Source organism: Oratosquilla oratoria, chromosome 31, assembly GCF_046742065.1.
Source record: "Oratosquilla oratoria isolate Oo_2021 chromosome 31, ASM4674206v1, whole genome shotgun sequence".
NCBI lineage: Eukaryota > Metazoa > Arthropoda > Malacostraca > Stomatopoda > Squillidae > Oratosquilla > Oratosquilla oratoria.
The window spans coordinates 49,030,216-49,053,054 of NC_134807.1; the positions used below are offsets into that span (position 1 = coordinate 49,030,216).

The 22,839-nt window shown below is 44.8% G+C and overlaps 2 protein-coding genes across 2 annotated transcripts; one reads left to right on the forward strand and one right to left on the reverse strand.

The window, feature by feature from the left end:
- Positions 1–7,679: 7,679 nt before the first annotated feature.
- Positions 7,680–13,695, forward strand: LOC143041671 (general transcription factor II-I repeat domain-containing protein 2-like). Its single transcript, XM_076213675.1, has 2 exons — positions 7,680–8,141; positions 13,603–13,695. The coding sequence occupies exons 1-2, from the start codon at positions 7,680–7,682 to the stop codon at positions 13,693–13,695; spliced, it is 555 nt and encodes a 184-aa protein (XP_076069790.1).
- A 143-nt stretch (positions 13,696–13,838) lies between these two features.
- LOC143041672 (uncharacterized) lies at positions 13,839–16,071 on the reverse strand. Its single transcript, XM_076213677.1, has 3 exons — positions 15,684–16,071; positions 14,802–15,449; positions 13,839–13,900 (listed from the first exon to the last, which is right to left on the reverse strand). Exons 1-3 carry the CDS (start codon positions 16,069–16,071, stop codon positions 13,839–13,841), a joined length of 1,098 nt encoding a protein of 365 aa, XP_076069792.1.
- Positions 16,072–22,839: the final 6,768 nt, after the last annotated feature.

Sequence of the window (22,839 nt, forward strand, 5' to 3'; positions counted from 1 at the left end):
TAGGTGAAAAGCACAGGAGTACGATGGACGGGTACCATGGGACGCCTACCTGGCTCAGTTTGAGCTACTGGCTGGAGCCTAGGATTGGAGTCGGGACGAACAAGCCATACAACTCGTTTCCTCGTTGAAAGGCCCCGCCGTGGAGGTGCTAAGCCAGTTGAATCCTCAACAACGCACCTCCTACCCCTGTATTGTTGCTGCGCTGGAACGCAGGTATGGTCATCTCCACCAGGCTGAGGCGTTTCGTGCTAGTTTCCGGACTAGGATGAGGGCGCATAGGGAACCTCTGCAACAGCTTGCCCAGGACTTGGAACATCTGGTGAGGAGGGCGTACCCAGGAGCCTCGGAGGATGTGACAACCGTGCTGTTGAGAGACCAGTTTCTGGACGCTCTGGAAAATCCTCAGCTGCAGATCTACGTGAAGCAGGCCCACGTGAAGGATCTACAAGAGGCGTTAGCTCGGGCTCTAGAGTTCGAGTCGTTTGTCAACTCGAGTAACGAGAGACGTGACATGGGTACAGGGACACCAATGTTACGTGCCAGAAGGAGCATCACAAGGAAGACGACCATCGGAAATGGTTCCTATAAATTTACTGGTACGTGTTGGAAGTGCGGCAAAAAGGGACATAAGAAGAGGAAGTGTACCGAGCAGCCCCGCTCCCATTCCTTGGAGAGAGGAAGGTACGTGTACGAGCCATGCTGCTGGGGATGTGGACAGTTAGGCAATTATTCTAATGAGTGCACGCAGATGAGGACCGGCAACAAGACTGCTTTGGCGGAAAACGACGCCAGGCTGGAGATAGGGGCCCGATCCCAGCCGGAATCCTACAGGCCCCACTCCCGCTGAGATGCCGCGAATCTGCTTCCCAGACTGTGCAGGTGGAGGGCACAGTGGATGGTGAGCCCTGTCGACTCACCGTAGTTTCATGATCAGGGAAAACATTCATGAGGACCGACATAATAGGGGGACGCCATATCCCGATGGCGACAAAACAGTTGTGTGGAGTGACTGGCCACTGCACCAAACTTAGAGGACCCGTAGAGCAGTGATAGGCGTAGACAATGAGGAAGAAGAGCTGCCTGTGTACGTGGCAGACATCGAAGACCCTGTCTCTTAGGCCTCGATTACTTGAAGAAGATTGGTGCGCAACTGGACTTCGAGGATATGAAAATGCGTACAGGGGACTCTGAAATGCCGTTATTGGAAGACGACGGAAGCGCAGCGGTGGTGATGACTGTCACAACAAGTGTACCTCCTCTATCCGAGACGCGCGTGCAGTGCAAGCTAAGCCGTAAGATGAAGAAAGACGGCGGTCTTGTAGAATCTTCTTCCTCCACTCAAATGCAAGAGGCTCTGACGGTAGGACGCACGTTGGTACGACCAGGCGTGAACGAAGTGACAGTCCTTACAGCCAACCTGTCAGAACAGGAGCAACACATATCGAGGGGGACTAAGGTGGGCGCACGTACAGAAATAGAGTGGGTAAGATCAACTAGAAATGATGAGCGGACCCAGTGGGAGAATATGTCCGCCAGCTGTGACGTACCAACCTACCTGCAGGACCTGCTGAAGCGGAGTACTGGATGCCTTGATCATGAACAAGAAAGGAAGTTAACTGCCATGCTATGCTCCTACGCGGATCTCTTCTCAGCTGGTGATGCAGATCTGGGGCGCACAGCTTTGGTGAAGCACCACATCCGCACCAACGACAGTCCTCAAGTGAAAGTCCCACCACGAAGAACAGCACCCGCAAAAAGGCAAGAGATTGAAGGGGCAGTGAACAGGCTCATCATGCAGGGAGTTGTGGAGAAATCTCAGAGCCCTTAGTCTTCAGCTCTGGTCCTTGTGAAAAAGAAGGACGGTACTACCCGGTGCTGCGTCGACTACAGAGCGCTGAATGACTTAACGGTGAAGGACTCTTACCCACTGCCGCGTGTGGACGACACCATAGACGCGCTGGTTGGAGCTAAATGGTTCTCCACTCTGTACCTCAAGTCCGGATAACACCAGGTGGAAGTGAAGGAAGAGGACAAGGAAAAGACGGCATTTTCTTATGGCAAGGGCTTATGGCAGTTCACAGTCATGCCATTCGGACTGTGTAACGCTCCCGCGACTTTCATGCGTCTCATGGAGCTCGTATTGGATAGACTACAGTGGAGGACAGCGCTCGTCTACCTCGACGATGTGATCGTGTTCGGGGCTACGTTCGAAGAAGAATTGTAACGACTGAGGGAAGTATTACAGCGCTTCAAGGAAGCAAACTTGAAGCTCAGCCCAGAGAAGTGCGTGTTGTTCCAACGTGAGGTGCAGTTCTTAGGGCATATCGTCGAACAAGATGGAGTGAAGGCAGACCCAAAAAAGGTGGCAGTTGTCAAGGACTGGCCAGTACCGCAGACTGTAATGGAGGTACGAAGTTTCCTTGGTTTCTGTACGTACTACCGCAGGTTCGTGCAGGGATTTGCCACCATCGCTGCTCCGCTCTACCAGCTGACTCGCAAGGGAGCAACGTTCTGCTGGGATGAGGCATGCCAAATGGCTTTCGAGGAGCTGAAGGAAGCCCTGATCGACGCCCCGGTGCTGCCTTACCCTGACCCCAACCGCCCGTACATCCTTGACTGCGACGCCAGTGCAGAGGGAATTGGAGCCGTGCTCTTTCAGGAGAAAGACGGTCAGGAGAGGGTGGTCGCCTATTACAGCCAGAAGTTCAGCCCCCCAGAAAGGAACTACTGTGTAACCAGGAAAGAACTGTTGGCGGTGGTGAGAAGCGTGGACTATTTCCACCCTTACATGTATGGGGCAGAGTTCTTGGTGCGAACCGACCACGCGGCACTTCGCTGGTTGAAGAACCTGAAGAAACCAGAAGGGCAACTAGCGCGTTGGATTGGGAAGCTGGAACAACATAACTACCGGGTGGAACACCGGCCAGGACGGGTGCACAACAATGCCGATAGCCTGAGTAGACGCCCATGCGCTCCGAATTGCGCGCACTGCATTCGTCATGACTCCGTAGAAGTCTGTAGATGGACAGCTGTGCATGTTGGAGACAACAACTTGCGCCCGCGTTTGCAAAAAAAAAAACTCAACGAAAGGACCCGGATATTGGACCCGTGGTGGAGTGGCTGGAGATGAGCGAGGACATGCCTGCCTGGGAAGAGGTTGCGGCCACGAGTCCCACCACCAAACACTTCTGGGAGCAGTGGGGCACGCTCCGGTTGCAGGAAGGCGTGCTAATATAGAAGTGGGTTTTGCCTGATGGCCGAATCAAGTTTTGGCAAACCGTGATACCGAGGGAACTACAGGAAGAGTTGCTTCACGAAGCCCACGGTGGTGTTACAGGTGGCCACTTCTGGAGGAGAAAGTCACTGGCCCGAATTCGCCAGCGGTATTATTGGGTTGGACTACGACGTGACGTAGAGGAGTGGTGCCGCGTCTGTGACGTCTGCTGTGCCAGGAAGGGACCATCGCGCCGTGGTCGCGCTCCAATGCAGCTGTATCAAGTGGCAGTGCCGATGGAAAGAGTGGCAGTTGACATTGCAGGTCCGCTCCCAATCACGGAGAAGGGGGACCGTTTTCTTTGCGTAGCCATGGACTACTTCACAAAGTGGCCAGAGGCATACGCTATTCCCAATCACGAAGCAGTTACAGTGGCAGAGGTGCTGGTGACGGAATTCTTCAGCCGGTTCGGAGTACCGATTGAATTGCATTCGGACCAAGGACGGAAGTTTGAATCGGAGGTCTTCCAAGAGAGTTGCAGACTCCTGGGATTGAGGAAGACGAGGACCACTCCGTTCCGCCCTCAAAGTGATGGCATGGTAGAGCGCTTCAACCGGACGTTGCTGCAGGAATTGGCTACGTGCTGCCAGGAGAGCCAAACTAGCTGGGACCAGAAGCTGCCAGCGCTGCTGATGGCTTATCGGGCCGCTGAACATGAGGCCACCCAATACACCCCCGCACGCCTGATGCTCGGTAGAGAGCTTCATCTCCCCGTCGATCTTGCCACGGGACGACCACCAGACGAGGAGCTGCCCACTGCCACAACATCCTATGCTATCGCGCTGCAGGAACGGCTAACCGAGGCGCACCACCAAGTAAGAGGACACCTGAAACTTGCTGGAGAAGCGATGAGGCGCCGCTACGACCGTAGCTCGAAGGAACCAGAGTTCAAGGAAGGCATGCAGGTCTGGTTGCACAACCCTCGACGGCGTAAAGGTATTTCTCCCAAGCTGCAGAGCCCATGGGAAGGTCCCTATCTGGTGGAGGAACGGGTGTCTGACGTCACCTTTCGAATACGTCGGAACGCCCACAGCCGACCTAAGGTGGTCCACTGCGATAGGATGTGGAAATACCATGGACGAGGGAACTTTTCTTGGGACGAAGAGATGAACCCAGCTATCCACCCATGGGATGGCTCTTCGGAGCAACCGGGGCTATTGCCGGATTCCAGCGGGGATGGAGAAGACGTGGCGAATGATGCGAGCAGCGACGCGGAGTTGGGCGTGCCTCTAAACCCTCGGGACATCGAGCGAGAAGCCAGGCCGACGAGATCCCGACACCCCCCTAGTTATCTGGAAGACTTTGTGATTGAGTGAGTTAGGGATGGACGGGTCGTCCATATTTGAAAGGAGGGGACAGTGTTACGAACACGTAAAGTGCCTCCCATAAAATACCTTGTTCGGGTAGTTTACGATTAGAAGAGGTAGTTAGGCAGGCAGACAAGGAGGAGGAGGAGGTGGAGAAGAGGCGATGTCGTAACCAAAATACAGTGGGACGGTCAGATTGTGCTTGTAGCCTAACCGAACTGTGTCGTTAGACTGTTGAAGACATCGCCTCAAGCCGGTGAATTCTTGCGCCCCCCCTTTGCCCATTATTGATAATCTTGTTACGTTACCTGCATACAAACTGGAACAGTCGAACTGTGCTTCTTCTTCATATTTACGCGAATGTGTATATCCTCATTGTATAGACGAATACCATGTTTGTTTGCCCTGCATTAATATAAGTGACCAAGGAAGATCGTGTGTTTTTGTTCACTCATACCATCTTTGTCGTCGCTGCTGGGCTTGGCGAATCTTAGAAGTTGTATTTGAACGACACTGTCCGGAGCCGTTCGAAGGAGCTCGGGGTGTTCGTTTCAATATCATTAAGTAGAGTTGTTCGAGCCGTTGTCCATTAACCTGAAAAAATAATAGCCTGTAAAAATGAAAGTCAAGTTTTAATATATAAACAACTTCCAAAGATAAGGAAATAAAATACTAGAAACATGTAATAATATTAAACGGATATAACATAAAAGAGAGTTCTTAGTTTTCTAAGCCGAAATCAATATCAGTTCTCGAACAACTCTTTGGAAGGTTCCAACACGACACATCCTGTATGTAAATCTTTTGATATATTTTTATGGGAACCTAATACCATTAATAATTCTTCTTTTAAAGAGAAATTACATGAAATTACATATGCTCAACAATGCATTTGTATATGATCCAGGAAGTTTATATATAATTAAAGTATAGATTTGAAAAGTGTGTACGTTTGTAAGACACACAGTAAATAATCTTTCGTCACTATTAATACGCACGAGACAAATGCGCAACACTACATATTATGTTTGCTTCTCCCAGTTCTTCCTGTTGTAGTTGTCAGAGGTGGGTCTGCTGTCCCACAGGTAGAGGAAGCATTGGAATTTGACTAAGCCTCCCTGGAGATCAAACAGGAAAGTCACCATTTTAGTCTCCATTGATTTCCCAATTATACTGGTTATATTGCAGAGCTTCCAGGAGGACTTTCACACTGTAGTAGCCTTCCTTTAGGCCAGGGGCGGGCAACCACCGGTCCGCGGGCTACATCCGGCCCGCGAAGTCCTAGCGTCCGGCCCGCCATCCTGCTAGGCATTATTATTGCAATCCGGCCCGCGGAACTCCCAGCAAGAAGAGAGAAAAAAATCCAATAAATATTATTTTTTCGAATCAATAAATTTAATTATTGAATTACTTTATATTTCGTTAGTAATAGTAGTAATAGTTATAGTAATAGTAGTAGTAGCAGTAGAAGTAGCAGTAGTACGAAAATAAAACACTTATGAAAACAGAAGTAATATGGAGTATTAGTAGTATGTAGAAATTTAAGCTAGACCAGATTACCGAAGTACTAGAAAAACCAAAGTTTACACTAAATTCCGCTCAACTTTTAATGGGGAGTTTCAATATTGCAAACACAAATTTATTTGAATATGAAATGTTAGAATTTGAATGTTTATTTAAATACAGTCAACGAAATAACTTTATTTATTAAGTAAGGTTGTCTTGTTTGACATATCAAACTGGCATCACTGGAAGAGATCGAAGGTTCGAGAAAAAAAAACACTCGGCAGTTGTTGGAAATATTGGATTTATAAAGTCAACTTTCAATATTATCGTTCTTGAGAATATTCTGTCGTCAGCAATAGTCAAATTTCATTCTTCAAATCGAGTTTAAAGTCAACTGTCATATTCATTACTCGTTAACCGTGCATTATTGAATTCAAGCTTCAAATGCAGTTCAAGTCGTCATTTGTCAACTTTCAATTTTTTACCAACCTTCTGTGTGATATATTGGACGGTGTCTTCAGTCAACTTCTCAAAATTTCACAAACTTCAGTATATTCAGTTTATCGTTGAGGTCGGACAACCATGTAATTAAAATCATGTAATTAAAATCTGCCAAGCAAAATCCACTGGCAGATATTATTTTGGCAACTCTGCCCTTCACTGCATGGTCTATGATCCTGCCACTATCAGAGCAGCCAGACGCCAGTGGTCATTGTCCGTTAGATTTTCACGTTGATACAAAGTATGTAAGCTTTTTGGGCAGTACAGATCAATTATAGTTATTTCTTATAAAAAATAAATTACAACTACTAAAATTATGTAGCCACTAATTAATTATATTTAAATTAGATGCCGTACATTTACAATTAATGCAACATTATTTCGTTTATTCATTGTTGATATACCTCATTTTCTTCCTTTTCAGCTCATCATGTCTACGACCCAGCGTGTTAAGAAGAGGAAAGTGGTCCTTGAGTATCGGACCTTCAACCCTGAATGGGAGAAGTACTTTTTCATCGAGCGCTTTGGACAGGCCCAGTGCCTCATATGCTTGAAGACTGTGGCTGTCTTTAAAAGAATACAACGTGCACCGCTACTGGGAGACAGAGTACCGATCGTCAAACTTTGCGTCGATGTCTACCGCCACGAGGAAGGACGCTATCGATAGACTATCAGGCAACCTGCAGAAACAAACTTCGCTCTTCCGCAAGCAAAATGCTGAGGCCGAAAAGGTGACGCGCGCCAGTTATGAAGTCTCCCGCATCCTTGCTCGCCGAATGAAGCCATTCGCGGATGGGGATTTCATCAAGGAATGCCTCCTCGCTGTAGTGGACTCCGTCTGTCCAAAGCAGCGTTCTGCCTTTGAGAGCGTGAGCCTTTCATCCCCCACCGTTCCCTCGCTCTGATGAGAGCACCGACACAAAGGACATGGCCCAGCTGACCGTTTTCATCCGCGGAGTCACCGCTGATCTCCAGGTGTGTGAGGAATTCCTCCAGCTTGTCCCGCCGCGCGGCACCACCACTGGGCAAGGCATCTGCAATCCCTGGATCTCTCCCGTCTTATGTGCGTGACGACCGACGGTGCCCCGGCGATGGTTGGGGAGAAGAAGGGCGCCGCTTCGCTGTTAGTGCGCCACTGTGAAGCCGGCGGATACACTCAGCCCATTAACATAATGCACTGCATCATCCACAAAGAGTCCCTATGCGCCAAGTCTGCCAACCTCGTTCATGTCATGTCTGTCGTGGTGAAGGTCGTCAACTCCATCCTCTCCCGCAGCCTTAACCACCATCAGTTCCAGGTACTTATGGACGAGGTAAGCGTGCACTACAACGACCTGCTCTATTTCTGTGAGGTACGCTGGCTGAGTCGTGGGGCCATGCTGTCTCGTATCTGCGAACTACAGCGGGAGATTGCCACCTTCCTACGTCAGAATAACCTTCCCCACGCTGATCAATTCTCTGATCCGTGGTTGCTATCTCGCCTGGCCCTGCTCACGGACATCACTGCGCACCTGAACGCCCTCAACATGATGCTGCAAGGCAAAGATATTATCGTGACAGACATGTGCACGCACATTATCTATTTATTTATTTGTACGAGAAAAGGGTTAGGGAGGCATTCAATATGGCAGTGGGAGATTCCAGGAAAATGAATGTGATAATAAATAAAAATTATAGGTCTTTAGGAAGAGATGATATACAAAGAGCATTAAAAGTAATGAAAGTTGGTAAAATACCTTCATTGGATGAATATCACGCGGGGTCTCTGTCAAAGGAAAGAACAAAGTGGATTTGCTAATGAGGTTGTTGGATGTGTGCCTAAGTGAAGGAAATGAGTCTGAGAACTGAAGGAGTGTGTGTATAACTCAACTTTATATAGGAAAAATGGGGCAAATACAAATGTTATAGTTTAGAAGGATTAATTTGTTAATTGAGAGAACACAGAGAGTAATTGGGAAAGAATTGTATGGGTTTAGGAAAAGAAGAGAATACATCCAAGCAGTGTATTTCAGCCTCTGAGAAAGCAAATAAGATTCTAGGACTGATTGCGCTATCCTTTGACTTTAAAAGTCCATCATTCATTAACAAGCTATATGAATCGTTAGTTCGTCCAGATTTGGAATATGCTGTTACCGTATGATCACCGAATATCATTAAAAACATTGACAGACCGGAAAAAGTACAACGGCGAGCCACAAAACTGATTCCAAATATCAAAAAAATAAATCATACGAAAATCGACTAAAACATATGAATCTGTTTTCCCTAAAAAAGCGTAGAATCAGAGGTGACTTGATACAGGTCTTTAAAATTCTAAAGGGAATTGACAACATCAAAAGTGACAAAATGTTCACACTGAATGAGAATCAGACAAGAAACAATGGTCTCAAACTGTCCGGAAATAGATTCAATTTGGTAAGTGGGTAGAAAGAATTTTGCCAACCATGTAGTTAATGAATGGAATAAACTTCCTGCAGAGGCAGTGCAATGTAGTTCAGTTCGAAGCTTTAAGAATCGTTTAGATAACCACCTAAGCAGGATGCTGTATTGATTATCATTTATTTTATATTATTTGTTTTTGTTTTGTTATCATTTGCCTTTATGATTCTCATTTATTATAAGTTATATGTCAATTTATTATTACTTACTATTTACCTGTTTGTTTATCATTTAACTATACCTATGCATTTATTTATGTATTTTATTTGTTATTTACATTATTATAGTTTTTATTTATTCGTTTATTATTATGTTTGTTTGTTTTTGTTTTGTTTTTTGCACCCGACTTAGATATGGACCAAAAGGTCTCCTGTCGGCATGCTCCGCCTTTGTAATCCTTTGTAATCCTTTGAGAATACATGGTTAAGATATTCGTAGTACGGCAGATATGCCAAAAAATTTGGCAAAAGGTAAGAATGTTTTTTGGGTTCTTATGGATCTAGAGAAGGTTTATGATAAGGTCGACAGGAAGGCATTGTGAAAGATGTTGTAGATGTATGGGATATGGAAGAAGTTGTTAAAGGCAACAAAAAAATTACATGAATAGTAGAACTTGTGTAAGGGTTGGAAATTATGAAAGTGACTAGTCTGGGGTGGTGGGGCTTCGTCAGGGTTACATAAAGTCACCATGGTTATTCAGCATACACATGGACAGGTTTCTATGGTAGATAGATGCGAGGGTGGTGGGAGGGGATATCGGTATGGTGAGAGTGGAAAGAAGTTGTATGTGCACTAGTTGTTGTTTGCGGACAACATTGTCTTTATGGCTTGATCAGATGAGAGTTTTAAGGCAGCTAGTGGCGGAGCTTGGGAGGGTATGTGACCTTAGAAAGCTCAAAGTAAAGGTGGGTGAAAGTAAGATGGTGATATATACAAGGAGAGAGTGCTGCAGTAAGTTTTAAAGGAGAGAAGCTTGAAGAACTGAACAGTTTTAAGTATCTAGGGTCACAAGTGCAGGGAATCATAGTCGGGGTGGATGTAAAATGTAGAGTGAAAGAGAGTAAATGACTTGGGGAAACGAAAAGTGTCATGAGAAATGGGTATCTGGGTATGAAAGTAAAGAGAACACTGCAAACATGGTGATTGTGCCCGTGACAATAAATATGTCAGATCTTTTGAATTTACAGAAATCAGAAATGGGGAGGTATAATGTATTTGAGGTGAAGTGCTTCAGAAGTATGATTTGAGATACGTGGATGAATAGAGTGAGAAATGTGGAGAGGAGGTGTAAAGCGGGGATGGAATTGAAACTAGTAGTCAGGGTTAATCAATGAATACTGGTATGATATAGGCATATGGGAAGAGTGAGCGAAGAAAGACTAGCATAAAGAGTGTGGAAGGCAGAGGTGGATAGAACAGACTTCATAGGAAGACCGAGAATAAGATAGATGAACCTGGAGAAGGGAGACTTGAGTAAAAGGTGAATGTCTGTCGAGGAGGACAGGGAGTAGGCAAGGGATAGATATTAATGGTGACTGTAAATAGATGAGATACTGACATTGCCTGAAGGGTTTTTTTCTGATATGTAAATTGTTACGTGGATGTGATGGGGAGGTCACTATGAAATGAAGCGGTGGAGGTTAACCTGTTTTGGCTGCCGGGCACTACCGTAGCAATGCTGTGTCTTGCTGCATTGATTCTGACCCTGGCAGCGGGCTAGAACAGATATGGCTCCTCATCCACAAGGAGCTAAGATAAAAAGGGAAATAAATAAGTATTGAATGGGTATGAGAAATCTGCTCCGGAGAGTACGAAAAGCCATTTCAGTTTATCATTTATAATACTAGATAGTTTTATTCTTGCTTTTAATAGCCGGCTAGGTTCTGTCATCTAGGCCATGCCCTTCAAACCACTGTCACACGTTATACATCTTAACATATCTAAAGTCAGGGAATTCTCTTCAGTCGTAAGGCAACATGGGACTAGGAAGGGATGCTCTATTGGTTAAGATTCATTTCACTAAGGGTCCAATTTTAACCTGAATGGTTCTGCACGGGGTTATGAGAAAACTAAAATTATGAAATATTCCACACCTGCTCCAAGGCTGCAGGAAAAGGCCCGAGAGAGAAAGAGAGAGCATGAGAGAGAAAGAGACAGACAGACAGACAGACAGACAGACAGACAGTTGGGGAGGGAAGAGATAAGGAGGGAAAGGGAGAGTGGGGAAAAGAGGAGAGGATAGTTTGAGATAATAGGTCCTGGAAAGAATACATAGGAAACAATAAATAAATAGATGAAAAAATAGAGGAAATACAAACGTCCTCACCACAGGCCAGAAAGTGGGGAGATTTTCTGTTGGATATGCAGGGAAGAGCGCGAGGGAGCGAATTTATTTGGAGTATGGAGGAGAATAAGACATTGAATATCCTAGAGTCAATTAGGAAATGCCAGTATGGAAGTGTAGGCGTATCGTAGAGAGGACTCTCTTAATGGAAAATATGGAGGATGACAAACGTGGAGGCGAAGAGGTGGTTGATATGGAGTAGAGGATACGGAGGAAGCAAAGTTTACTAAGAGGACTTACAAGCTGCCGTGCAGTTGTATGGAGGGATGAGCAGGTATATAATTACGCATTCATTTGACACGAAAGATAGAGGTAAAATCTTCCTTTACACCTAGTGATGCTACCCTCTGATATGTCTATCAACTATTTACTTTATTTCGTTTATCTATTTTACAATCAATCTATTAATCTATTTACCCATATATTATTCTTATACACATCTTTATTTTATTTAGTTATGTATTATATGTTAATCTATTTATTTAATTTTTACGTATTTATTTACTTAGATATTTATCTGTTTATGTACTTATTTATCTATTCATTCATTCATTTATTTATTTATTCATTTATTCATTTATTTACTTATCTATTTATCTATTTATTTATTCATTAATTCATATTTATTTATGTATCTATTTGTCTTATAAGATATTTATTATTAGTTTGTTTACCAAATTTTTACTTATTTAAAGGAGCCTTGAGCAAGAGGGAAATTTTTGTTGAGCAGGAAAGGGAGAAGGAAGGGGATAAGTGTGAGTTGAGGATGGTTATGTATGAATGATATTTTGATGTGGCCCAAAGGTTTTTTCCCCTTTTTTTCTGCTTCTTGTATGAGAGGGCGAGGAGGGAGGGTCGACGTGTAAGTGAAGCGGCCCTGCTGTGAATGTACTGTGTCTTGCTGCATTGTTTCTGTCTCAGACTGTTGGCAAGAGACAAGGTTGACCCTTCATCCACGAGGAGCTAAGATGAGAGGAAGATAATGGGTGGTAAACGGGAGTGGAATTGGTGGGAGTGGATGCGTATCTTGACTGGTTACATCCAATATAAGAGAGAAGGCCTTGATATATAGATAGATTTGTTAATTATCTAAATATATTCATTTATCTATGCATTAATTTATTCGTTAACTAGTTAATTGATCTATTTGTACATGTATTGTTTTATTCATTCATCTAATAATCTATTTAGTTACTCATTCATTGGTTTTCTATATCAATTTTTTTCATTTAATTATTAATTAATCTACGTATTTATCGAATGCACGTGTTGTTTCCAACACGGCTGAGATTCAGGTGGATCTGAGAGGTGGTGGTGGTAGAGGTGGAGTCGGTGGAGATGGTGAAGGTGGTGGAGATAGTGGAGGTAATGAAGGTGGTGGAAGTTGTGGTGGTGATGGGTGGGTGTGGGCAGCTGCCGGGGCGACAGACACACTTTTACCCAACAGACTGCCGACATCCATTCGGCATTAAGCAGGGGAGGGCAATGAAGGGGATGAGGAAGGAGATGAGGAGAAGAGGAGAGGAGAGGAAGAGGGGAAGAAAGGAGGAAAAGAAGAGAAGAAAAAAGTATGAGAAGAAGAGAGGAGAATAGAAGGAGAGGGGAAGAGGAAGAGAGGAGGAGAAAAAAGAGGAGGAAAAAAGGGGAGGAAAAGATGAGGACTGGAAAGGTAGAGGTGGAGAGGAAGGAAGGAGAAGATGAAGAGAGGAGGAGGAGCAGAGGAAAGGAGAAAAGGAGGAGGTGAGGAGGTGAGGAGAGGAGGAGAGGAAGAGAGGAGAAGAGGAGGAGAGGGGGAGAGGAGGAGGAGGAGGAGGAGAAGAGAGGAGGAGAGGAAAAGAGGGGAGGTGAGGAGGTGAGGAGGTGAGGAGGAGAGGAGGAGAGGAGGAGAGGAGGAGAGGAGGAGAGGAGGAGAGGGGGAAAGAAGGAGAGGAGGAGAAATAGAGAGAAGGAGAGGAGGAGAGGAGGAGAGGAGGAGAGGAGGAGAGAAGGAGAGAAGGAAAGAAGGAGAGGAGGAGAGGAGGAGAGAAGGAGAGGTCACAATTTTTTACCAAAGTTCTGTTTCTGTTAATTTATTAAGTGTTTCTATTGCAAAAATTTTCGCTGACTCCAAATATGCACTTGTTTTTCTTCTACCATCGAGCGTTTTAGTGACATAGAAAATTATAATAATATGAAGAAATCTTTGGGGTATGGAAAACACAATTATCGCTTATAATTTTTTTTTTTTTCAGGTTTATAATATAAATATTGACGTCCTTGACCACGGCTACAAGAGGATCCAGGAATTCACCAGATTATGTGTATGGTTTCTATGTTGGACCTAAATATATATTACGTAAAATTGTGAAAGGTGCAAAGCACTGGATTGCTTATAGATTGTACTTTGGAACGAATATGGGTGACCAAGAAAAAAAATGAGTCCTTCATGTGATATGTGGAAGTTGTCGATCAAATTTAGATGCATGGCTTAGAGGTGCAAGTAAAGCAATCCCATATGCTGTGCCGAGAGTTTGGCGAGAGCCAAAAAATCTACTTTTGCATGATTGACACATCAAAGTACAGAAAAGCTTAGGGAAGAAAATCCCTTCAATATCCCAGCATTTTATCCTCTGTTGCACCTGTGCCACATGATGATACTTACTGGTTTCACGGCCACCAGATTATGTAAATAAATCTGATCAAATTGTGAACTCTATTCTTTGTAACAGAATTAATACTAAAAAAATATTGAAATATTCTAAACAGCTAGCTATGTTTTCTTGTAATGCGATTACTTGTTGTTGGCATCCTCCTGCCTCGGGAGACAATGGAGGTCGCCATTTATTTATTGATTTATTTATTATTATTTTTTTTTTTTTTTTTTTTTTTTTTTTTTTGGGGGTTTGGTCAGTTCATGGTTGAGTTACAACGCCTGCTGTGGCTGTAGAGTCCAATTCTGGAGCGGCAGGCTCTACTGCATTTGTCACAGTTGAGGTCCGCGCCTGTCTGTGTGGGGTTACTGCTAGCCTCTGCCGTCTGCGCTCTCTTTTCTCCTCCCACTGATCCTCTCTCCTCTTCTCGCTAGTTTGAATGCCTGCCTTGACAGCATGTCTCCAGCTGCTGCGGTCAGCGGCCACCGCCTCCCAGCTTGCTGGGTTGATGTCGCATGCCTTCAGATCACGTTTGAAAACGTCCTTGTAACGGAGGATGGGCCTTCTTGCAGGTCTGGTGCCAGTGGCAAGCTCTCCATATAGCACATTCTTCGGTATTCGGCCATCGTCCATTCGGCTAACATCTCAATCGCCTCTGGCTGAGCAAGGCGAACATGCTGGGCATTCCCACCCGTGTCAGAACATTCTTGTTGGGGACACGATCTTGCCAACTAATGCCCAGGATTCTTCTGAGGCAGTGCATGTGGAAGATGTTGAGTCGGCGTTCTTAGCGGGAGTACAGGGTCCAGGCATGCTGAGTACACAAGCCTGGTATACCACTATCTTGGTGTTGGTGGTCAGCATGGCGTTATCCCATACACGCTTTCCAAGACGAACCAATGCTGTTGCTGCTTTTCCGATGCGCTTGTTCAGCTCTGCATCCAGGGACAGGTTGCTTGAGATGGTGGAACCCAGGTAGGTGAACTCCCCCACCATCTCGAGGATGTGGCCATCAATGGAGATGTTAGGAATGCTGCTGACATCCTGGACCATGGCGTTGGTCTTCTTAATGCTGATGGTAAGGGCGAACTCTTTACATGCATGAACGAAGCAGTTGATGAGTCGCTGTAGAACCTCCTCTGTGTGTGCAGTCAAGGCGGCGTCATCAGCAAACAGCATCTCTCTGATCAGGACCTTGCGTACCTTGGATTTTGCTAGGAGACGTGCACGGTTGAAGAGACTTCCATCATTTCTGGTGTGGAGATACACTCCGTCTTCTAACTGCTTGAAGGCATAGGACAGCAGCAGGGAGAAGGTGCCGAAAAGCGTCGAGCAAGCACGCATCCCTGTTTCACGCCGTTTCTGATTGGGGAGGGGTCCGAGGATATGCCGTCGTGCTGGACGGTGCCGTGCATGTCTTCTTGAAAGGAGGAAATCATTCTCAGGAGCTTAGGGGGACATCCAATCCTCTGTATCAGGGTGAAAAGGCCTTGCCTGCTAACCAAGTCGAAAGCCTTCGTCGGGTCGATGAAGGCAACGTAAAGTGGACGCCTCTGTTCTCGGCAATTCTCTTCCAGTTGCCTTAGTGAAAAGACCATGTCAGTGGTTGATCTTTCTGCTCTGAAGCCGCACTGCGCCTCAGGGTAGACTCGTTCTACAAGTTTCTGCAACCGGTTAAGTACTACTCGGGCAAAGGCTTTCCCGACGGTACTGAGAAGGAATATTGTTGCAGTCGCTGCGGTCTCCTTTGTTTTTATAGAGGGTGATGATGTTGACGTCACGCATGTCTTGGGGAACGGTTCCTTCCTCCCAGCACTGGAGTAAAAGCTCGTGCAGGTGGTGATGTAGAGCGGTACTCTTGCCTGCTTTGACGACCTCCGGGAGGATGCCGTCGTTGCCAGGAGCTTTCCCATTGGCCAGGGAGTCTATGGCTTCTCTGAGTTCGTCAATAGAGGGTGGAACATCTAGTTCCTCCATGAGTGGTATGGCTTTTCTATTCTCAACTGCTGCGGTGCTGACAATGTTCTCTCTTGAGTAAAGCTCTTGATAGTGTTCGACCCATCTCTCCATCTGCTTTCCTCTGTCTGTGATAGTGTCACCAGTAGCTGTCTTCAGAGGCGCGAATGTTGCCAAAGTCAGCAGAGAGCTGGATGCTCTGGCAGAGGTTTAGTCAGTAGTCGTTGGCGCTGCGCCGTACTAACCGTTGGGCGTCATTCCTAGCCTTCCTGAGTGCAGTGAGTGTCTTCTCTGAAGGCTCTCTTTTGTAGTTAAGCAGCGCTTTTCTTTTAGCTGCGATTGCTGGTTCGAGTTTTGTGATTCCTGCTTCGAACCAGTCTGGATTCTGCCTCTCTCTCTTGCCGAAGGTGTCCATGGCGGATTGTGGATAGTTCCACGAATGTGATTCCACCTCTCAGCGTTGTTTGTGGGGCAGTCCCGAATGGCCTCTTCTGTAGAATCGGCAAAGCGCTTACACAGGTCTGGCATTTTTGTCCTGGCTGTGTTAATACGTGGACAACCTTTCTGCTTGGAGCGATGGATCCGTTTGGGCTGAAGAAGCACCTTGCAACCAACAAAAGAATGGTCGGTGTCGCAGTCAGCACTGCGGTAGCTACGGGTTGTGAGGACATAGTTCAGCGAGGGTCTTCTGGTGAGAATGAGGTCCAGTTGGTGCCAGTGACATGATCTAGGGTGACACCAGGATACTCTGTGTTGAGGCTTGGTGGCAAAGAATGTGTTGGTTACACAGAGGTCGTGGTAGGAACACATCTCTAGAAACTTCTGACCATTCTTGTTGAGTTTGCCGACACCGAAGTGGCCAATGCTGCAGGGCAGGATTCTTGGTCAGCTCCCACACGAGCGTTGAAATCTCCAGGTATAGTTATTCTGTGGCTGGGATCTCTCTGATGGTAGTCTCAAGCTCCTCATAAAACTCATCCTTGATCTCAGCCGGAGAGCTGAGTATGGGAGCGTAGATGCTCAGGATGTTGACTAGGCCAGAAAAAGTTGAGAGTCGAAGAGAGAGGATTCGGAATGTTCCCTTTGATGGCGGTTCGACTGAAGACAGTAGAGAGTTTTTCACTGCGAGTCCTACGCCATGCATGTGTAGTTCCTCTGGTTCCTTTCCCTGCCAGAAGAATGTGTAATCCCGTCTCGGAGGCTGCCGCTCGATGGGAGTCTGGTCTCCGGTAATGTTGAGCCTTTCCAGTTCGAGGTTGATGACGGCTGTTTTCCTGGAGTAATCAACCTGTTGTAGATTGTTGGTGAGGCCAGGACACATTGTCCTGACATTCCAGCTTGCCAGACGCAAGATAGATGATTTCTTTTTAACAAGACTATGACTGTTGGGTACTAGGATTCCGTCCCCTTTTCATGTTTTGACGAACACTAAGCTCCAGGCACCCTCTGGAGTAGCTGACGTTGGCGGACCGACACCTTATTGGCTGGGGGCTGCCCAGCTTGAGGAGGGCGGTGGTCGAACACTAGGACTTCAATGGTCCCTCCCACCGTTGCCCCATGGCGCCCTTCCTGTACGCCAATTTGGAAGGGCTTATAACCTGTAAACTGACAACTTCCGATTTGTGTCCTCACTTTGCAGTGGAGCTGGAGTATCCCTCTCCGTTTTTTTTTTTTTTTTTTTTTTTTTTTTTTGCCTTTTGCGCGAAGCGACGAAATCCAAAGGAATGCGAGGCATGACGTTTGGCGTCAGTTTGGCTGCAGGAAATGCCTGAACGGTGATAATTATAGCATTGAACCGCCTGCGGGTCCCCACTCCAAATTTCAAGGTTTACTCCTTTTCCCTCACGTGGTTTGGCCCGTCAGCTGAGACGGCTTACCGGGGTATGGCGCTTGGAGCCAACACGTGAGAGCCTTTGGAGATGAATGAGAACCGGTGTTGTCCGTCCACCCTACGATAGAGGGTGTAGCTGCGGGCAGACAATGGTACTATCTCTATCCAGAGCCCCCCTACACCCCAGTGCGATTGCACATACAATCGATATATATGTTCCAGTTGATAAATGCTTTTTTTCAGATGGAAAATTTTATGGAGGTCTCATCTGGAGAGTGGGAAGGTTGTGCCATTAAAGAAATGGATGAATATTTTTAGCCAAGACTGAGTACCTGCCCATACTTTCCAGATCAACTTGAACAGGATGAGCTCATCTGGGACTTGTGCCTCACTAAGTCAGGAGCTCAGATTTTAGCATCCAGACTGAGTAAATGGAATTTGTTAGGGGAGGACTGTCAGTATACAGGAAGTGCCATGATGAATTCGAAGTATACTTTGATATAAATGAGGATGTAAGAGGATGGTAGAAAAGAGGATAGAAAGAGGGGTAGAGGACGGGTATTGCGTTTTATGGATAAGGTGTTTATGAAATAATAGCTGAGCGAGCTGCCTAGTTCTGCCTTTCCGCTTTGTTTATAAATAATAGCCGGGAGCTCGAGTGTATTACTGAAATGATATTCATAAGAACATAAGAATGAAGGAGAACATAAGAACATAAGAATGAAGGAAACTGCAAGAGACCATAAGGCCTACACTAGACAACTCCGTATCCATCACCACCTGTCATCCCCCATCCATAAAATTGTCTAATCGTTGCTTAAAACAACTGATAGTTTCAGCGCTTACTACATGGTTACTAAGTTTATTCCATTCGTCGACCACCCTATTAGTAAACAAATTCTTGCCTATTTCATTCTTAAATCTAAATTTGTACAGTTTATAACCATTACTGCAAGTCCTGCCCTGTTGTTTTAATATGATGACCTTGTTTGCATCACCCTTGTTGAAGCCTTTGATCCACTTGAACACTTCTATTAGATCACCCCCGCACTCTGCGTCTTTCCAGAGTGTAAGTTAAGGTGCCTCTCTTCGTAAGGCAAATTTCTGAGTCCATGTACCATTTTGGTCATTCTTCTCTGTACTGATTCAAGTGAATTGATGTCCATTCTGTAGGACGGAGACCAAAACTGTACCGCATAGTCAAGGATGGGTCTAACTATCGCTAGATAGAGTTTAATAATTACCTCTGCTTTTCTATTCGTTACCGTCCTAGCAATGAGTCCTAATGCTCTGTTAGCTTTATTCCTGGCGCTAATGCACCGTTTCCTGGTTTTAAGGTCCAGACTCACTAGAACTCCCAAGTCTCTCTCGCACTCAGTTTTCTTTAAAAGCGTGTTATCTAAGTTGTATCTATTTTCGGGGTTGTGTAGCCCTACGTTTAACACGCTACACTTAGAGATATTGAAGTTCATTTGCCATTTCACCGACCATGTGAACAATTTGTTAAAATCATCCTGCAGAATCTCTGCGTCGTCTCCTGACCTAATTAGGCGTCCTATTTTAGTGTCGTCCGCAAACTTAATAACATCACTATTTATCCCATCGTCTAAGTCGTTTATGTACAAAATGAACAACAAGGGACCCAAAACCGAGCCCTGGGGGACCCCACTAGTAATATTGCCCCCACTTAGATTTTACTCCATTTATGGTGACCCGCTGTTTCCTATTACTAAGCCAAGCTCTAATCCATTCTAACATTTTTCTTCTTATGCCATGGGTTTTTATTTTATTTAGTAGTCTCTGGTGTAGCACCTTGTCGAACGCTTTGCTAAAGTCAAAATAGATAACGTCGTAATTATCATTGTTATCTGACGCCTTACATACTTTAGTGTAAAAGGATAGAAGATTATTTACACATGACTTACCCTTGGAGAATCCATGCTGTGAATCACGAATTAAATTATGTCTTTCGATGTGTTCTCTGAGTCTATTTACTATTACTGTTTCAAGCATTTTTCCTATAACCGATGTCAAACTGATTGATTATTATTTAAAACTAAGTCCAGAGTATTTTATCTCCTCTTAGGACCGATAATCACTTGTTTTAGGAAATTATCCTGCACCACATCAAGGAATTTCTTTGTTTCCTGATCTCCTGTTAAAGTTTCCCAGAGAATGTTTCTATAATTAAAATCTCCCATGATCACTACGTTTTTGTACTGGGACGCTCTGTGAATTTCATGAATCAGGGGATCAGTCTGCTCAATTCTGAGGTTAGAAGGTCTGTACAAGACGCCATTAATAACTTTCTTATTCTTCCTTATAATCTCTACTCAAATAGATTCAGTACAGTCCTCTTCCTTAATAGAATTGTTGATAATACAGTTTATTGTATTTTTAACGAAAAGTGCTACACTTCCCCCACTCCTACCAACCCTATCCTTGTGAAAAAATATATAAATATATTTTCTTCTATTTCGACTTCCGGAAGGAAATGTTTCTCAGCCATATTGATCCAGGACTCAATAATAGCTATAATATCGAAATTCTCTACGCATGCTTTACCTAGCAGTAAATAAATTTTGTTAATTATGCTTCTGCTATTTGTATAGTAAACTTTAAGTTTATCTTCCCTCCACCTGCTTTGGTGAGTCTTTTCACAGTCTCTCTCTAAGTTGTTTTTATTGCCCAAACTATATTCTGATACTTCGCCCCCTCCCTACTCCCACGTAATCTACCCAAAAAAAACTGTAGGATGCCTACTTCTCGCTCAAGGGATTCAGCAAGGAGCCGAAATCCTCTGGGCGACAAGTGCACCCCGTCCCTTGTATATAGATTATTCTTTCCATAAAAGCTGTCCCATTTGTCGACAAATGCCCATGCATTGTCCTCACAATGTTTTGTCAGCCTGCAACTCATTGCAATAGCCCTGGAATGCAACATACCTCCAACTCTACGCCTCGGAAGGATTTCACACACCTCCCCTATTTCTGATCTTGTCTAGCGCATCCCGGAACCGCGCAAACAATTCCTCACTCCCTAACTTACCTATATCATTGCCCCTCTGCACTTTAGCAAACTACAGGGTCCTTACCTTCCCCTGCTAAACACTCTTCAATCCTATCTCTAACATCTCCTATCCCCGCGCCGGGGAAACACAACTGCGTCCTATGTTTCCTATCTTTATCGCAGAAAGCCCTGTCTAAGTACATCACTTGACTGTCTCCTACAACCAAAATCTTACCTGTGGGCAGGGATCCAGCGTCTACCCTTCTCTTCTTCTCCTGAATTTCATTTGTTTCTTCTTCCTGTAGGTCCGCTAGTGCTTGAAACGAGTTCTTGCAATCGAGCGAGGCTGGTGAGGACTTGTTTCTACTATTCCGCATCTTATTTTTCGCCGTTTTCCATCCAAGCTCATAGCTAGTTTTGACTTCCGTATTTTGGGTCTTCGAGCGGAGAATTCGATTCTCCTCTTTAAGGCACTTTACAGTATCCTCCAAGGCTTCAATTCTACTAAGTAGAGATTGTACCTCATCGGCGCTGAACACGGTAACACAACCACTCACCATATCACTAATTGAAGAAGCTTCCCGGTTGACCTAACCTGAGTGACGACTACTGCTCAACTGGACGACTACTGCACTTCTATTCGTTACCGTCTTTTGTAACCTAAGTGAGAATTATGCAGAGACTCGAGATTATTCTAAGTAAATAATATTGCCATGTAACAACGAATCTGATTGCTGAAAGGGTGGAGGAAGAGAGAATTCAATTGATTCACGATTGTAAGAACACTCTCTTTGGGGAGGATCTTAAATATAAAGTTAAAGATCATTGGACTAAAAAAATCACCAGGTCACTGCAAAGCTCACGTAGGATCTTGCATACGTGCTCTCGGGGGGGAGGTTCCTTTGGAGCAAGCTGTGTAAGAATCAACGGAAGAGAGATACAGAAGAAAAATCTACATTTAATTCTCCTAGACAGAAAAAAATGAGCAAAGTGAGAGGTAGAAGCCTGTCAATAAAGAGAACCAACACTAAGAGAAGCAGACAGCCTAGAACTTGACAAAGTTGAATGATTGGAGCCAACTAATAGAAGTTAGTTATTATATCCATAAGTGGGGACCAGAAGGGTGGCTTCAGTGACTACAGTGTTGACAGGACTGACAGTGGCAAGAGAGGTAACAGTGGGTTACAGAGAGGTAACAGTGGGAAACACAGACAGTGATAACAGGGGTAATGAGAGTCGACATTAGCGACGAGTGGGGCGACAGAGGATTTCTGCTTCTGTAAAGTAAAGATATTCATGGCTTATTTAAAGCTGTTGGAATTTATCATAAGCCTGAACAATGGCGACTGTTCATAGATAGATCTACAAAAAAGCCTCAAAGCTGTTTTACTACATAATGGGAATCAGTACCTATCGCTGCCTATAGAATACTTGGTACACATAAAAAAAGAATATGACAATGTAAAAAGGCTTCTTGAGAAGGTAAACTGTGATGAGTTTAAATGGAATGTTTGTAGTGATTTTAAAAGGTTCGCCTTTTTATTTGGATTAGAGGGTGGGTACATTAAGTATTCATGTTTTCTTTGCCTATGAGACAAACGGGCTGATAATGAACAATACCAGAAAGTGGAGTGTCCCTCTCGAGCTGACTTGCAGCCAGGAAAACTCAATGTCATTAGACATCCTCTTGTAGAGCCTGCTAAAGTGTTGCTACTCCCACTTCATAAGAAGCTTGGTTTGGTCAAACAGCTTGTGAAGGCATTAGATCATGGTGGAAAAGCTTTTCAAAAGATTTTTCTATTCTTTCCAAAACTATCAGACGCCAAAGTTAAGGGTAGTATATTTACTGGTCCGCAAGTAAGGAAAATGTTGAAGTCAATGCAACTTGAGAATGCGAGTGATGTCAAAAGAGAGGCGTGGTGTGCATTCCGAGGTATAGTTAATAGATTCTTTGGTAATAATGAAGAAGAAGCTCATAGTATAACTTTTGAAAAGTTATAAGGACTTAGGATGAAGAATGCCATTAAAGGTGCACTTTTTGC

What these genes read in the sequence shown, in the direction of transcription:
- LOC143041671 (XM_076213675.1), top strand. Translation starts at nt 7,680, where the DNA reads ATGGTTGGGGAGAAGAAGGGCGCCGCTTCGCTGTTAGTGCGCCACTGT. An exon ending in TGCAAGGCAAAGATATTATC is followed by an intron (nt 8,142 to 13,602) that starts GTGACAGACATG and finishes TTTTTTTTTCAG; the next exon opens with GTTTATAATATAAATATTGA.
- LOC143041672 (XM_076213677.1), bottom strand. Translation starts at nt 16,071, where the DNA reads ATGGAGAGATGGGTCGAACACTATCAAGAGCTTTACTCAAGAGAGAAC. An exon ending in GGAAAGCCTTTGCCCGAGTA is followed by an intron (nt 15,450 to 15,683) that starts GTACTTAACCGG and finishes TGTCCCCCTAAG; the next exon opens with CTCCTGAGAATGATTTCCTC. An exon ending in ACTCAGCATGCCTGGACCCT is followed by an intron (nt 13,901 to 14,801) that starts GTACTCCCGCTA and finishes ATGCAAAAGTAG; the next exon opens with ATTTTTTGGCTCTCGCCAAA.